This window comes from Larus michahellis, chromosome 3, assembly GCF_964199755.1.
Source record: "Larus michahellis chromosome 3, bLarMic1.1, whole genome shotgun sequence".
Taxonomy (NCBI): Eukaryota; Metazoa; Chordata; class Aves; order Charadriiformes; family Laridae; genus Larus; species Larus michahellis.
The window spans coordinates 114,351,797-114,367,965 of record NC_133898.1 but is presented as its reverse complement, the minus strand read 5'-3'; the positions used below and the strand labels follow the sequence as shown (position 1 = coordinate 114,367,965).

The 16,169-nt window shown below is 36.1% G+C and overlaps 1 protein-coding gene across 4 annotated transcripts in view; it reads left to right on the top strand.

Moving 5' to 3' along the window:
- KIDINS220 (kinase D interacting substrate 220) overlaps positions 1–16,169 on the top strand; it is an 82,233-nt gene that overhangs the window by 55,860 nt on the left and 10,204 nt on the right. Inside the window, exons 23-27 of one of the 4 annotated variants that reach the window (XM_074581789.1) lie at positions 4,268–4,446; positions 5,795–6,021; positions 10,548–10,658; positions 11,564–11,620; positions 15,037–15,069. In XM_074581789.1, the coding sequence (XP_074437890.1) occupies positions 4,268–4,446; positions 5,795–6,021; positions 10,548–10,658; positions 11,564–11,620; positions 15,037–15,069 (607 nt within the window). The remainder of the gene's footprint in view (positions 1–4,267; positions 4,447–5,794; positions 6,022–10,547; positions 10,659–11,563; positions 11,621–15,036; positions 15,070–16,169) is intronic. The other 3 variants (XM_074581790.1, XM_074581791.1, XM_074581792.1) reach the window with 3 other exon arrangements.

The window sequence follows — 16,169 nt, the reverse complement described above, 5'->3', positions numbered from 1 at the left end:
ACGGGTTTTGATGTTTCTGATTTAAAGAATAATTCTTCTGCCTCAGGAAAATCTAGCCCCAAAATGAGAATAGGGTGTTCACAGTGCTCTATTTTTATGTCTGTGTGCTTATATTTTAGAAAAAGTGCTTTACATGCTAACCTTTTAATTTTTATCTGAGAAGTACAGGCACATGCGATTCTTGTGGCTCTTTGCCAAAAGATTATAATTTACATAAATATTTCTTTCAAAGGCGTAGTTTAAGACATTGAGCTCAGGAGGTTAGAATAGAGACTTCAATCTGCGCACCAGCAGTGGGCTATTGGCTTCTGAACAGTAGCTTTGTTCATCGTATTCAGAACACTGTTCACATTCAGACTTAAGTAGAGCTGGCATTAAAATTCGGCTAATTTGTTTCATGTGATTCATCAGCTGTGTGTTTTATTTAAATCTATGTCACATTCTCTTTTGGCTTCTCCTTTTATTTTGTAGAATTAAGTGTTGAAGTAGGCCACTCTTTAACTCTTCAATCCCTGATCTAAAAAGTGACTTAATTTTCATTTTGCTAATGTTGAACTCTTGTCTAGTATACTCACAGTAAATACATATAACTAAAGTGTGCTTAGTAGGTTTGGGTTTTTTTACATTTCTGATGTTTGAATAAGAACATACACATTTGCAGTCAGTTTAGACATGGTTTTATATAAGACAAAACAGAATAAACTAAAGTAGTAGCTCAGTATTAGTGTAAAATACATGCTTCTCAGATTCTGTTGAGTATACAAGTTTTACTTTGATAGTGCCAATGTTATTTTTTTTTGCTTTGACCATTCACTCCTTGAGGTGAGGACCATTTTCAGCCCCTATTAGATTGCTTTAAACACTGTTGGAGAATGAACTGTTTCCATTCTTTGAAACTGTGACCTACTTCTGGGTCTCGAGTTTTTCTTCTGACAGAAGCACCACCTTTTCTTCTCTTAAGGCTGGAGCCTGTGAATGAAGCCTTACATGCACTGAACATGCCTAAAAAGCATAATCCCACTGCCATCCGGACGACTGCTCATAATGTCTTACAGGATCAGAACCTTTGTTAGAATAGGCTACACTTGCTTTTATGCTATATATTTGTTACATTTTCCTATGCTGTAGAAGTAATATCTCATTGTGAATAAAGTTATTCGTAGATACTGCTTATGGCAGCATGGTTTGGTAATATCCTCCGTCTGTTAGGTACGTGGTCCATTCGGATGTTTTCTGGTAAAATTTATAGGAATTTGTTAATTCTACTTTTAGAATAGGGCAAGACTGTCCTAAAAGATCAGATTGAAAGATTAATACACACCTAAAATAAATCTTTAATGTAAGAGAGTTGCACTTACTTCAAGCATCTAGCATTGATCCTCAATTATTTTATTTCCCGTAACATTAAATGCTAAATATTCTGTGTAAATCTGCTACTGTTGTCTCTGGAATAATCCCATGGTACATAAAATTCTACTTTTTATGGAGGATCTAAAGATAAAAAGAAGGTCATTGCTTTTAAAAAGCTAACAAATTGTGAAATAAGGTACGATCGTTCAGCTAATGATAGATTTAGTTCATTAACCGAATGAAAAATGCAATTCAATTGCAACCAGATTTTGTTTTTAAAGTGTTATGTTATTTTCTCTTCACGGACACACAAGTGTGTATTTATTTAATGTAAAGATTCTTGTTGCACTTTGATAGGTTACTGAGCGTACATGAGGGCTCCTTTCTCCCTTTCCATCCATGCATCAGTGTACCATTCCCCCATGACAGTACTGGCAATTGCCTTAGCTGCTTTAATTGTCCAGTAATCAGAGAAAACTTAGGCTTTCTTTGTGCTATGCTAACTTCTTTTTAGCAAGTTACAGCAGCTCACAGAGCAGTCAACGTGTGTATGCTAAGTCATCTGTTTTCATGGAACTGCGATCATAATATGTCTTTGGGAAAAGCTATTAACTAGTGAGGTGTATCATTCATTTTGTATTTATATAAAGATTTTTATTTTTGTTTCCTTACAATTTTTTTCTGTTTTTACTTTAAATACAGTGTGGTTACTTCACGGTATCCATGTAGAGTGCTGTCACACTCACTTTGTAGTCATTACTATAACCATGTCAACCATTCTCCGTGCATTTTTTCACTGTTTCCATTTTTATTATACTGGGTGTGAGAAACATTTTTTCATTTTAGTAATCTTTAATTTAGATTATCATTTCTCATTTGATATCAGATGACATATCAGTCATGATACTATGAGATGAGATGTCAAATAAGATAGATCCATCTGACCCATCATGTCAGCCTCCATTACTTGCATTTGGTAGGAGCTTTTCATAACCTTCCACAAGGCTAACATTTCATCCTTCTGCTTGTTTCTTCCTAAAACTCTCCTGTATACTAGTGCTTATAAAAAAACCCCACCATTGCTTGACAATAGTCATAATGAAAGGCAGGTCCTGCCTGACAAACCTGATCTCCTTTTATGACAAGATGACCCGATTATTGGACGAGGGAAAGGCTGTGGATATTGTCTACCTAGACTTTTGAAAAGCATTTGACACTGTCCTCCATAGAATTCTCATGGAAAAAATGGCTGCTCGTGGCCTGGATGAGCATACAATCTGCTGGATCAAGCACTGGCTGGCTGGATGGTCCCAGAAAGTGATGGTCAATGAAGTTAAATCCAGCTGGCGGCCGGTCACAAGTGGTGTCCCTCAGGGCTCAGTGTTGGGGCCATTTCTGTTTAACGTCTTTATTGATGATCTTGATAAGGACATTGAGTGTATCATCAGTAAGTTTGCAGATGACACGAAGCTAAGCGGGAGTGTTCATCTGCATGAAGATAGGGAGGCTCTACAGAGAGACTTGGATAGATTGGATCGATGGGCCAATGCTAATGGTATGAGCTTCAACAAGGCCAAGTGCCGGGTCCTGCACTTGGGCCACAATAACCCCATGCATCGCTACAGGCTTGGGGAAGTGTGGCTGGAGAGCTGCCTGGCAGAAAAGGGCCTGGAGGTTCTAATTGACAAGCGGCTGAATATTAGCCAGCAGTGTGCCCCAGTGGCCAAGAAAGCCAATGGCATCCTGGCTTCTATTAGAAATAGTGTGACCAGCAGAAGTAGGGAGGTGATTGTCCCCCTGTGCTCAACACTGGTGAGGCCACATCTTGAGTATTGTGTCCAGTTTTGGGCACCTCAATACAAGAGAGATATTGAGGTGCTGGAGCGAGTGCGGTGAAGGGCCTGGAGAATAAATCTTATGAGGAGCAATTGAAGGAGCTGGGACTGTTTAGTTTGAGGAAGAGGAGGCTGAGGGGAGACCTCATCACTTGTAGACCACATCTACAACTACTTGAAACGCCATTGTAGAGAGGTTGGTGCTGGTCTCTTCTCACAGGTAATTAGTGATAGAACAAGAGGGAATGGTTTCAAGCTGCAGCAGGGTAGGTTTAGGCTGGACATTTAGGAAAAAATTCTTCACAGGAAGAGTGGTCAGACACTGGAATAGGCTGCCCAGGGAGGTGGTGGAGTCACCATCCCTGAATGTGTTTAAGAGTCGTTTAGATGTGGTGTTGGGGGATATGGTATAGGGGAGAACTTTGTAGAGTGGGGCTGATGGTTGGACTTGGTGATTGCGAGGGTGTTTTCCAACCTGAATGATTCCGTTCTATTCTGTGTAATGCATCAACAGTCCCTTATATTGATCATCTCTCATTGTTTTGTTTGTGGCTTCTTGCCTTAGAGGGTGGATTGCTTGAAATCAAGCAGTTTTTCCACTTCCTACCATGAAATCATGCACAGTTGGGTTTTGATCGATGTCTGAGACAACTGAGTGTTCTTGTTACAAGAAATGTTAGTTTAAAAATTAGATTTTTAAGCACGAAATTTCTCATTTGGGGTATCAGAATTTGAATGGATGTTTGATGTTGACAAATGGTACGTTCCCCTTACTTTGGACTTGATGTTACTGATTTGTGGATTGCTGCTCTGATTTTAGTCTTCTGTATGTCTTCTTTGAGATTTCTGTGAAGCATACAATTAGATCAGATTACTTAGCAGTTTGAGAATTTTTGCATATTGGAAAATGTTAAATTGTTCTTTCTACAGACAGTGCAGCCCTTTATGGGTTCTCTTAATTTTCCAGAGAACAGGGAAAATGGATGCAAGTGTACTAGTATTTCACCCTAGAATATCACTATGCAAATGGAAGTCATACTCTAATAAATATGGTTTACGATTTATCTAATTTTTCCCCTCAGAATTTCAAAGAATATTCCTACAACTAAAGATGTTGAACCTCTACTTGAAATTGATGGAGATATACGGAACTTTGAAGTATTTTTATCTTCACGAACACCTGTTCTTGTTGCACGGGATGTAAGAACCTTTTTGCCATGTACTGTAAACTTAGATCCCAAGCTACGAGAAATCATTGCAGGTGGGTATGCTTTCAAATAAATTGAAAATGACAATTCTATCGCTTCTTTTCATTTTACATAAAACTGCTTCACATGTTATGCCCAATCCTGTTTGTTCATCACACCAGACTTTCAGATTCGCTACTTTGACTTCAGTAACAGGCCATTCAGTTTCACTTAGTAGCTTTGCTGTAAAGGCCAGATCATATTCGACTAAAGCATCTCTTCTGGAGGGGGTAATCCACTGTTCTTGATTTGAAGACTGCTTTAGCAAATGGAGGAAAACAATACACGTGATGATATTTTAGTAGTAGAGGTGCAAGTTGACTTCCAGAGCTTTGTTAACAGTTTTGAGTAGTGTTAGTAAGATCCTGTAGAACTGAAACCAGTGAAACAAAGTGGAACATCTCCATATGACGTGTATCCCACTGGATACCTGTACAGTTGGTACCTGTGAGTTTTTTTTTTTAGTCTGCTATGGTATGATGTTTAAATTCATCCTAGGGTGCCTGTTGTTTATTGTGCAGTGGTTGTCTCAAAAAATGCAGTTAGGTTCGGGTATGTTCCTGTGAAAACATTCTTCTCAGCATTAAATGTATTCTGGCTGCTTACTGCTGCTGTGGACTGATGTGATGCATGGTTTGGATTGATGTGACACCATGGTATGGTTCTTCTTGTCCAGTCTTGGGGATTGCTATTGGCTTTGGAGTAAGGCTACGGCATCCTAATTTCCACCTGTTAAGAGATGCTAAAGGTCTGAAGAAAACCAGAACTTATGAGTCTTTGGTATGACAAGTCAATATTCTAGGTAGAAACTGAATTCAGGTATTAATAATTCTCTTTTGCCTGTCTTTTCTGTCATGACACTTTTCCTCAGTCCTCAACTGGAATCCTTTTGTTCTTACTTTTTTCCAACTTCCTTCTCTGCGCTTGATAGCCATGGTGGTATGGTCTGACTTTTTCTTCACAAACTCTGTCTTGTTAATCTCTTCAGAAATAGTACAGGTCTGACTGTCACATCCAACATGCTTGCCATCGGAGACTGACTTGGTGCGATGTATTCTTGCATTTCTTCACATTTGGATTGGGATTTGTAACTGGTTCTCTCTGAGAGAGAATGTTTAGAGGCATTTAACATGCTACATAAATTTATGCAATAAATTGTCCTAACTCTCCTAAAGACCCCTGTGTATATGGGATCCTCAAGAGAAATCAACTGAATGCAGCTGAAAGTGGCATTTGATGTTCTACTAGATGAGTTCTGATCGGAGTTAAATAAACAACAATGGACTGTAATGAGTTGGCAGACAAATCAAAACTTCTCCAAATACTTCAAGTCTCATTCTTTTTTACCTTTTTATTTTTCAGATGTTCGTGCTGCAAGAGATCAAATGAATATTGGAGGACTTCCTTATCCCACGTTGCCTTTGCATGAGGCACCCGCTAGAGCAACATCTCTGTTCAGTCAGCCTTCATCAGCTTGCTCTTCTACAACCTCTTTCAATGGACCTTTCAATAGTGGAGTTTTATCACCGCAACCTCATAGCAGTTACTATAGTGGTATGACAGGACCTCAGCATCCATTCTACAATCGGGTAAATAATCGAGAACCAATTAACATTCTTCTGATTCAGTCTGGTAATATTGCAGATGTCATCTATAAAATATTAAAAGACCTATGCAAGTTTTATTTAGAAATGGAGGAAAGTCGAAAAGCTGGTAAATTTCAGAGTAATGTTCAGTCACTTGTCTCAGAGAAATGTGGTAAATTGCATCAGAAAAAAAAAATTGCACAAGAGGAAAAATTGTGGCATAAACTGGACAATCATTCACATATTTGCTTACAGACATTGGAAGGGATCCTGGCTTTCTCTTGGTGACTTTGGTTAAAAGATACAGAAACTCAAGTGAGGAGCTACATCACAAGAATCTATGTAGACATCTGTCTTCCCCTTTGTCTCAGTTATTCTGGGATATTTTCCTAAACCAGTGTTGCACTAGTTTAAAGAAATTAACATAAATTGCATAAAACATACATTTTTTTTTTTTTTGAGCTGTTTGTGGGCCTCAGAAAACATAGTCCTGGGCATGGCTCACTTGAGAATTGAATGAGTACTTTAATGTGTAGTCAGATTGAGTCTAAACTTTCTATTTTTGTGGGATGTATTCAGTATTTTTAAACTTTATTTTTTACTTCTTTTTTTTTCTGCAGTACTAGCATAAAAAAAAAAAGTAGAAAGCTGATAGGTCATAGCTTACTTCTGTACGCAAGAAACGACCTCAGCTTTCAGTAGATTTGGCAGTAGGTAAATGTTCAAGCTAATTAGCTGGAAAGAAAATCGAGTTATTCCTAAATTGGTGTTTGTTAATCAAAGCAGAAAAGAGTATTTTTGTAGCACAGAACTTTTTAAGTTACCTATTTTAAAATTATTCTTGTATACCCTCAATACAGTGACAGTATACTGTTTTGTTGAAAATAACTTAGTGACGTATACTTTGAAGTAGTCCAGCACTGTTAAATGCTTGTCACATGAATCTTCATGCTGATACTAGCTCAGCTTTGTTAAAGTGGGTGTTTAATTGGAAGCCCTGCTTTTGTGTCTGTGTTACTGTACATGACAAGGTTTAAGTATGGGGTGATACACAGTTGAAACTTGTATGGTTTTGTGGTTCTAAAAAGCATTACAAAGGCAATTACTAGTGAGTCATAAGCTATTCTTAACAATCACTTTATTTGTTCATTTGTATTACATGCATACACAGACTTACAGGCATCCTTATTTTTTCCTTTTTGCCTGCTGAAGACTAAGATACTTCTATTTTGGCCTTTCTTGATGGAATTTTGTACTGCTCTTCTAAGGCAGCATTGTTTTTAGTGTTCCACACTTTCAAATATTGACTTTCCTCTATAGAGTCATAAAGGTACTGTTGTGAACACCACATACTGAGATAAGTGACGCGAACCTCATAATAGTAGAAAATTTAGACTGAAAGGCATTTTCAGCATTCTCAATCATTTTTGACTTCTCAGGTTTTTGTAAGAATAGCGTTTAAAAAAAGAACAGCAATAGAAGGATAGGCTCGCCCCAGCAGAGGTTTCTGAGAGGTCTTGAATATCTGTATGAGACAATGCAATGGGTTTAAATGCTTCTGTGGAAATACCTGAATTTTATGCAAAAACCCCCTAAGTTCTGGGGATAGATGCCTTATTCTGACCAGTAAATAGTTCCTGTCCTGTTGTCTTGAAGCATTCATTTGTGCTTAAGAAAAAAAGCCTTTGAGCTGTTGGGGAAAAAAACTCGGGTTGTTTATTTTTAGGAAATACAGGTTTTTTTATTATGTGTGTTTCTGCTTTGTTCTTTAGATGTTCCTGTGTTATGGACCTTGAACTTCCAGTGACATTAATCTATTCATTTTTGGTTTTAAACCCTATTCTCTCTCTGTTGCTGTAAAGAAAATACTATAGTCCCATTTAGCAAGTCTTCAACTTGGCGCTTAGGTTCTCAGTATAATACTATGCTGGATGCACACATTTTACCACTGTCAAATGGCTTGGCTACAAGCTGGATTCAAATTCAGCTTCCCAAAATTGCTATCGCTGATCATTGTGGAGATCATGTTTCTTATGGGGAAGGTCAGAGCAGTAGGCAAGTCTAATTGGGGTTTTTTGGGTGGGAACTAGAAATTGTAGTATGTGAAGACCTTTTTTGCAACATAGCAGAAAATTCTTAGATATCTTAGAAAAACAAAAAACATGACCCTTCTGCTTTATAGGCTATCTGTAAACTTGGAGAACAGCTCTATGCTGGTTTACACCCACATATATTTATATTAATTTCAAGTTTTCACGATATCTCTATTACTGTACTTCAAATGAAGATTGAGTCTGTAGAGTTCAAGCCTATAATGGAGAATTAATCCCACAGTTGGGAAGCAGTGGAGTAGTTGAAGCGGACTCAAGGCATAATTAGAAATTATGAAAGAATTGTGGGATAATTGCCTTATTGGACAATTTTTTTTTTTCATTGCTTTGTCGTTTGATGACTTGCAACCAACAAACAGGTGCTCACTGTGTGTTTCAGAGGATAGTCGTTGCAATAGTGAGAGCTAGGCACTTGAATGCAGTATGATCATTAAGCATTTCATGCTTGGGGGTTTTCCATGCGGTTTAAAGTGTTAGTGGAAAACTGAGGCATTTAATTATTCTAGAAATAACGTGAACTTTTTTTGAAGAGATTTTCATTTCCAGAAAATACCATAGAATCTATGCCTTATGACAGTGAAACAATTTTAAGTCAGTGAATTTCCTGAATCATCCTATATAACCAATAAATGTAAAGCAAAGGCTAGGTATTTGTTCTCCTGCCTATTTAAAACAAACCAAACCAAACTTCCCCATTTAGACTAATGGTTACACTGCATATAATGTAACTTCATATGTTGGAAGAGCATATGAAATTTTTGTGGTAATTGCCTGAAAGAGTGTGCAGAGACTACCTCTAGCAGCTAAGAATATGGAACCATTTGTATTTTCCATAAATCGCTCAAAGTTGTAGCAAATGCCATCTAAGTAATTGATGTACAGAAGAATTAAACTTGAATTTCTCAGTTCATTTACAGCTGCTTCTAAGTGTAGAAGGGTTTTAGTCCTTATTGACAAGTCCAAAGCGGAATATTTCAACAAATCTTACTCCTCTCTTATAGATTAGCCCTCAAGTCATAATTATCTACTCTTTCTTGAATTTGGTGCAGTAGACTACTCAGAATCTTGTCATGTGCAGAAACACAAACCAAATAATATGTTCTGTTTTGTTAAATAGCTGGATAATATAATTTTGAAAATGCTATATATAGAAACGTCAGGAATCTGTAATAGGGACGTTGAGATTTGTAGGTTTGGTTTCTTTGGAGAACTGGATAATGAGTTGAAAGCAATGAGCGTTATAATTCTGCTTTTCCTAAAGGCTAAAGACTCTATTGCTTTCCATTACGTTACCTTAAAAGATCATTGATAAAGAAATGGAAGTTTTTATTTCTAAACCTAACTCAAATTCACAGATAGGTCAAAACAAAATTTCACAATATTGGAAAAGCAGTTTGTACTACTTAACTGCATGACCATTTGTAAGGTTCATGACTCTCAAATGCACATTCATGCATACACACACGTACAAGCATTTTGTTGCATGCCAGTGGGTAGCATGTGAATTTCAGGAAATGTGTTTATACACTTGATTTTAGGACATGAAAGTTTGGAGCATATGGAGTGTATTTGTAATTTTGAGATCTCTATATCTTTTAAAAGCGACTTTATTAAAAGCCCGAGTTCTCATTTGGACCCTTTACACTGATGTGCTGCTAAGACTTCTGGAAACTTGGATAGTGTTTGTTTTCTTGAAATTTTTTAGTCAAAAGGCATAAAAAGGAACCTGGTTATAGAACTTGTGATTAGAGTTAAATGATATTTGTCGATAAAAAAGTACTTCTGTTTTAATTTTTTTTATATTTGTTTTATTAACATTCTCCTTTAAAATGGTATTTGTATTGAACAACATGCATTGGTGTATTTCCAACAAAACAAAGCTCAAATATTATCTGCTATAAAAATCTATTTATGGATCTATAAAATCTAGCGTTTGTGGAAGCCTTCAGATTAGTTACCACAAATACAGGAAGTTCTAGTGATGCTATAATGTATCGCACTTTTTTATTTTGGTACAGTTGTCTTCAGTATTATGAAACACTATACATTTTACTGAGCATCTAATTTTGAGTTTAGCAGGTCTGAGAGAGTGAAATTATAAGAATTATCCTTAATTGATTCTTTTCGCATACTCAGAACAGATGTTAGAGTGTGGTTACCAAAAGCACTCCAACTCTGTTCCTCCAGAAGACCACGCCAGAGCAGCATTGGCTCTGAGGGATTTTGAAGAACTCACTCCAGAGCTTTTGATTGAATTCTGTTCAATGCAAAAAGTAAAGCAAGCTATTAGTAATTGCTATTTTCACTTTATTAAACTCAACTGGAGGATGTGTTTTGTTGAAATAAGTTTTATTTTGTTATTACATTTTGATTTGTGTAATTGTTTGTCCCTTTTTTGTTACATTTTTTTTTCCATAGCCATTCTTTGCCCCATATCTTTACATGCCAAGGTATTACCCTGGCAGTTCTCATCTCATCTCACGTCCACCACTAAAAACGAGTTTGTCCAGAGATCAGAACAATGGCCTAGTAAGTATTTTGAAGGATAATTCAAATACTAACCTAGACAATAAATATAGTGAGTAATGAAAATTAAGGTTATTAATGATGATTCACTATTAGACAAGTACAAGCTCTATGTTTGTATTGGGTCTGGCTGCGATGGAGTTGGTTTTCCCCAGCTCTCATACAAATAGTTTAAGCAAAGATGTTATTATCATGTAATGTAAAATGTATTTTGTTTTAACTTCAGAAATTACTTAGAGAGGAAAACCAGTTCTAACATCCAGGTATCAAGTATGACCTGTAATATTGTCAGGAAAATATTTTAATGAAAATGCCAGCTGTACTATAGTAAAGAAATTGGTATTGTGTAATATTTTAAGAAAAAGAGTGCAACTTGTAAATTTATATTCAAATTTTATAAGATAAAATTACATTCTTTGACACTGTAGAGAATACTAGAAATTGGAAAACCAAAGTAAAAAGTTAAAAGGCATTTTTAAAATATATAAATAAAACAAAATACATTTTATCTTAAGTGTGCATCAGTTATAGCTTGGTTTTGTAACTATGTATAATTCAGCATTATTTACCCATTGAAAAGGAAAAATGAGCACACTTTTATAGCTTCCTATAGAATAATAAAGTTCCTATTTAATAGTATTTATTTTACTGACAGCTGTTCAAATGGAGTTAAGAACTAAGGAAAGCTAAAAAAGTAAAAGCCTCACTTATTAATCAATTTATTTCTAGGATATTGATACAATGAGCAAAGCTGTTAAAAGGTGGTAGACTCTTTAATCACTTAAGGAAATGTGTTTCTGTTGAATTATGTATTGTTACGAGCTCATTCTCTCATTCACTGTTTACTTCATACTTTTTGTTGAGCCCTTGATCGTTTTACCCAAACCGTAATATTTTGTTGTTGTTAGGATGTTATCAAGGAGGATGCTGATGAGGGGCTTCCTTCACCCACAGACCCCTCAATGGTAAATGAGTAGTCATGTGGTGTGGAAGTTGTAGCATCTCATTGCTTCTTCAGCAGTAATGAGTCTGCATTAATCATAACTGCAGTTCACTAACACTGCATCAGTGGCTTTGGTGGACAAATAGAGTAGTTGAAAACTAATGTAGTTCGTGAATGAATTTAAAAGCTAATATTTCACTTATAAGATGTGTTATATTTTTCCCTGTAGTTTTTCCCTTACCTTTCTCATAGCTGTGGTGAGCTTTCAGTACAAATAATGTTGTAGCTAAACAGAGTGAAGAATGACAGCTGGTTATTCAGTGCGTAGATATTAGAATGAACTGTGTTTTTCCCCGCTTCAGTTAGCTCTCTCATCTGAACTGTACTTCTTTAGTTGGTGTCATAAAACTATTGCAGTTAACACAGTATAAATCAACTGTCCATGGAAATTTAAAAAAAAAAAAAATTAAAAAAATGCTGATCATGAGCTTATTCTTGAGTCAGAATGCTAACATCTGCCTTTTCCATGACTTCTTTTGTCTTAAGTATTCACACAAAGAGGTCGTCTTTATGGATATCTGTTTTAACTCTTAACTGTGGGAATTGATGGAAAGGCACAATTTATTACCAAAGCAAAGAGGTTAATATGATTTTCATAATTCTCTTAATAATTGCTGCTGATAGTTGTTGGCAGCAGTTATAGTTTCATCTCGGTTATTTTTTCTTCTAGTAAATCATTGCAAAAATATATTTCCATTGGAAAAAAAAAAAAAAAACAAACCAAACCACAGATTCCAGAACTGTATTTAACTGCACATAACCATCACTGAGCACCTATGTATGGGTGATGCAAAGGAAAATGTACCCTAAAGTTCCCTCTTCCAGGTGATTAGCTACCTTGTGTGAAGGGTGACTTTGGGGTAAGTTTTTCTGGTAGTGTATTTTTGGAGATGCTGATGCCTTCCCTGTGTTTGATTCCATGTCTCAGCATCCCATTCTCTTCCCAGTCCTTTGCAGCTTGTCAGTGGAAGGAGAAAAAGTAAAGACTTCTGAGAAAATAGTGGAGTGATGGCTGAAGTATGTGTGTATCCAAGAGTGTGAGAAGGGATGCAGGACTGGAAAAGTGGGATTTACATTCAGGGTGAAGTAGTGAATGAGCTTCAGTAGCAGACCTGGACCTGGTTGCTGTTCTGCTCGTGTGTGTTTTAAGCACACATAGGCTGCAGTTTCAAGCAGCAAGTTAAAAGACTTATGTAAGTTATGTAGTCTATTGGCTGTAGGTAAGAAAAAGCAGGAGTTAGAACATTAATGAGAAATTTTGTTTGAAATAATGGTAATGGAGGATTTTGTTAGATCTGTTTTTGAGTTTGATTTATACTGCTGTGAATATGTGTAGTACAGCACATCAGATCATAACGCTTTTCTAAGGCTGAGCAATATTTAACCTACAGTGTAAATCTAAAATTTTTAATATTTGAAAATTTCTTGGGTAATTTACGAGAACGTTGTTAGTCAGGATGTGGTATTCTGTGTGCCTGACAGGATGCCTCATCAGGGTTTCATCTATTCTAAAAACGCTTCTTTTGTAGGCTTTACTGAAATGTCTTTGAAAGGAAACGTTATTATCCCTGTTTAAGGTACTGCAATTATCCAGAGGTGATGGGTATCATAATTTCATCCAGCTGTTTAGGTGGCTCTTAATTGATTGGTCATTGCCACTATATAAATGATACAGGTTTTACTTATTAAGTGGATTGATACATGCAAAGTAATGAAATAAACTAAAAAACTGTACAAAGTAGTTAATGAACACCAACATGTGTAACTGGGTTGATGATTGAAAACAAGAGGAGCGTGTAGAATCAAAATTGTCTTTCATGCAAATCTGGCGTGGAGCCAGAAATGTTGCAATTTTACTTCTCTGTACAGTAGAGAATAATCATTATTTTGAATGTTTTAATTCTTACAGGGCAAAACCCGGTTCTTTGGGAGTATCTTTTTTTTTTTTTTTTTCCTAAACAGATCATCGTTGCTATTTGTTGCCAAAGTTGGCAGAGCTGTGTTGAGGATGTTACGTGGTCTAGTTAAGGCCCTGCTGTTGTTGTCAGTCTGACATTGGAGTTGACCGAGGTCTGAAATTTTAGATCCTAATTGTTAGTCTTGTAAAATCAGTGTAAGTCTAGGTTAGCTTAGTGGAAATCAGAAATATTTTGAGACCAGTCATCCTGTATCAATAATTTTACTTCTGCCACCTTCTGTATTTGAATTCTGTTGCTGATGATAAAACTTGTTTATCTCAGACCGTAGTTTACTGTTCTTTACTGAATGGATCAAAACGTAAATGTCAGAGCAGTAAGTTTACCAATACCATCTATTTAGTTGTATCAACATGAAGGTGCATTGCAAATTTTAGGATATCAGCTTAAATCGCTAATGAAAATAGACGTGCCTTAAGATGTCAGCCTTTGCACATCTGTGGTGGAGGCAAACGTGTTTCTGCTGACTTTACTATATAAATGGTTATTTCTGACAGGGACTGCAAAAAACTTCTAGAGTGTTCTTCTGAACGTTTTATCCTTGGATGGTAGTGTTGCCAGTACCTGTTCATAGTATCCCCTATTATGTTAGAAATCATTAGCAATGGTTATCTGTCATAAATTTAATTGTGTGCTTTAGTTTGCATTGTTAACTGTGACTTACTAGGATGCAGCTTGTTGCAATATAATTAACTTTGTTTAAATACATTTTTTCATACTGCATTGAATGCATAATAGCTTAGATTTTGGTATGTGTGCTTTGAGTGAGAACTAACATGGTCCAGAGCATGTAGTATAGATAAACATACGATACTCATTAAGAAACTGGAAGTGCTTTTCAAAAGTTCGAGCATGAGTGAAAGTGTGTGGCATGGGAGTTTTCGGTTATGGGTTTTCCAGGTGCTTTTATGTAGCATTTTTGTGCTTTGAATATTTGTTCTTAAAAGAAGTACCTTTTCAGTTCGGGGGGGGGGGGGGGGGGGTGGGGGGGGTGGTTTGTTTTTTTCGAGGGTTGGGGGTGTGTTTGCTTAGAACATTTCAAAGTTATTTGAGATGCATTGGTGTTATAATGTCATCTTGAAAGGGCATGAGAATGTTTGGTTAAAAGCACGATTTTCCATCAGAAACATAATGTAAAACTTCTATGCAAACAAAATACAACAAGTGTCGCTTTTCTACAAGTGCAAAATGCTCATAGGAAAATGGTATTTGTATAGCATATACTAAATGTATGTTCTGAAGGTCTGTGTTAAAAGTTTCATCACATTATGAAAATATCCTGTTTCTGTCCTAACACTGATTCCCTCTGTTTACTTCAAAGCATGTCATCTGTATGTTCAACCTTTCTGATGTTGCTTTAAGCTGTTGTTTCTTTTCATTCTGTTTTGTCCTTTTCTCAAAGCCGTGTAAGTCTGGGTTAAACAAAAACAGACAGGTACAGCCACTTTCTGTGAATTATCATTCACTTTTCCAGAGTCATTTCAGAAGCTATCATACTGGCGCTTCATGCTGGGCTGTCTGTAAACTAATGCTCATTACTAGCCTTGAGGTTTGTTTTGACAAGCTGCTTTTAGCTTTTGCATGGCAAATACTTTTCAGACTAATGTTCTCTAAGCATCTCTAACAAAACCACTAAGGCTGAAAAATGTGTCAGTTTAAGTACAGTTTTAATTCACTCATATGATGATAGTATCCCTAAAGCTATTACATTACTTATTCTTTGGAGAATGCTTTTTATAAAGAATGATTTGGATTAATGTGCTTCTATTTCAAACAGTTCACATTTTCACAAAAATAGTCTAAATATTTTAGCGCTTTTCCGTATTTTTTTTGTACACAGAAAAAAGAGTTTCTCAACTAACTCTTAATGCATGCAGAAAGAATGATATGTTCTTGATTGTTAAAAAAATATTTTGATCTGAAGGAGAACTGTTAAACTAGAAGTGTTTAAAACTTTCCTTCATTTATTTGTAGATAAATGAGAGATAATGTATTTAATGGATTCAGGGAACAAAAGCAATTGCTTACACACATTGCTTAAGGATCATTAATTTTAGTAGTGCCACAATGTAATTTTGGCTATAACAGTTTCCTTTATTTTTAATTGATAAGCTTTCTTTCAAAAAATAATTAAGATTTGAATTAACTTAATACCTTTTCTTTATTGATGTATTATCTAACTCATGCCAATAGTAAATAGTGTGTTTATGGGGAAATAATAGACAAAACTGTATATATAATAAATCATATACAATGAATAGCTTATGGATGAAGCTTTTTCCTGTCATCTTCATCAGTTTGATGGTTGGCTTATATCCTTCACGTGATTTGGCTGTGCTAAAAATCAGACTAGACTGAGACCTGAATTTCCTCCTTCAGATGCCGAATAGGATAAGTAATTAGGTATTCTAGGCACCTAATCAGGGAGACATTGCAGAATCTGAAAAGTAACTGTCTCGTCCTCAGAAGGAATACCAAGCCCCTCAGTTAGGTGCCTAGACTGCAGCAGAATTACAATGCTTAATTTTTATGGAA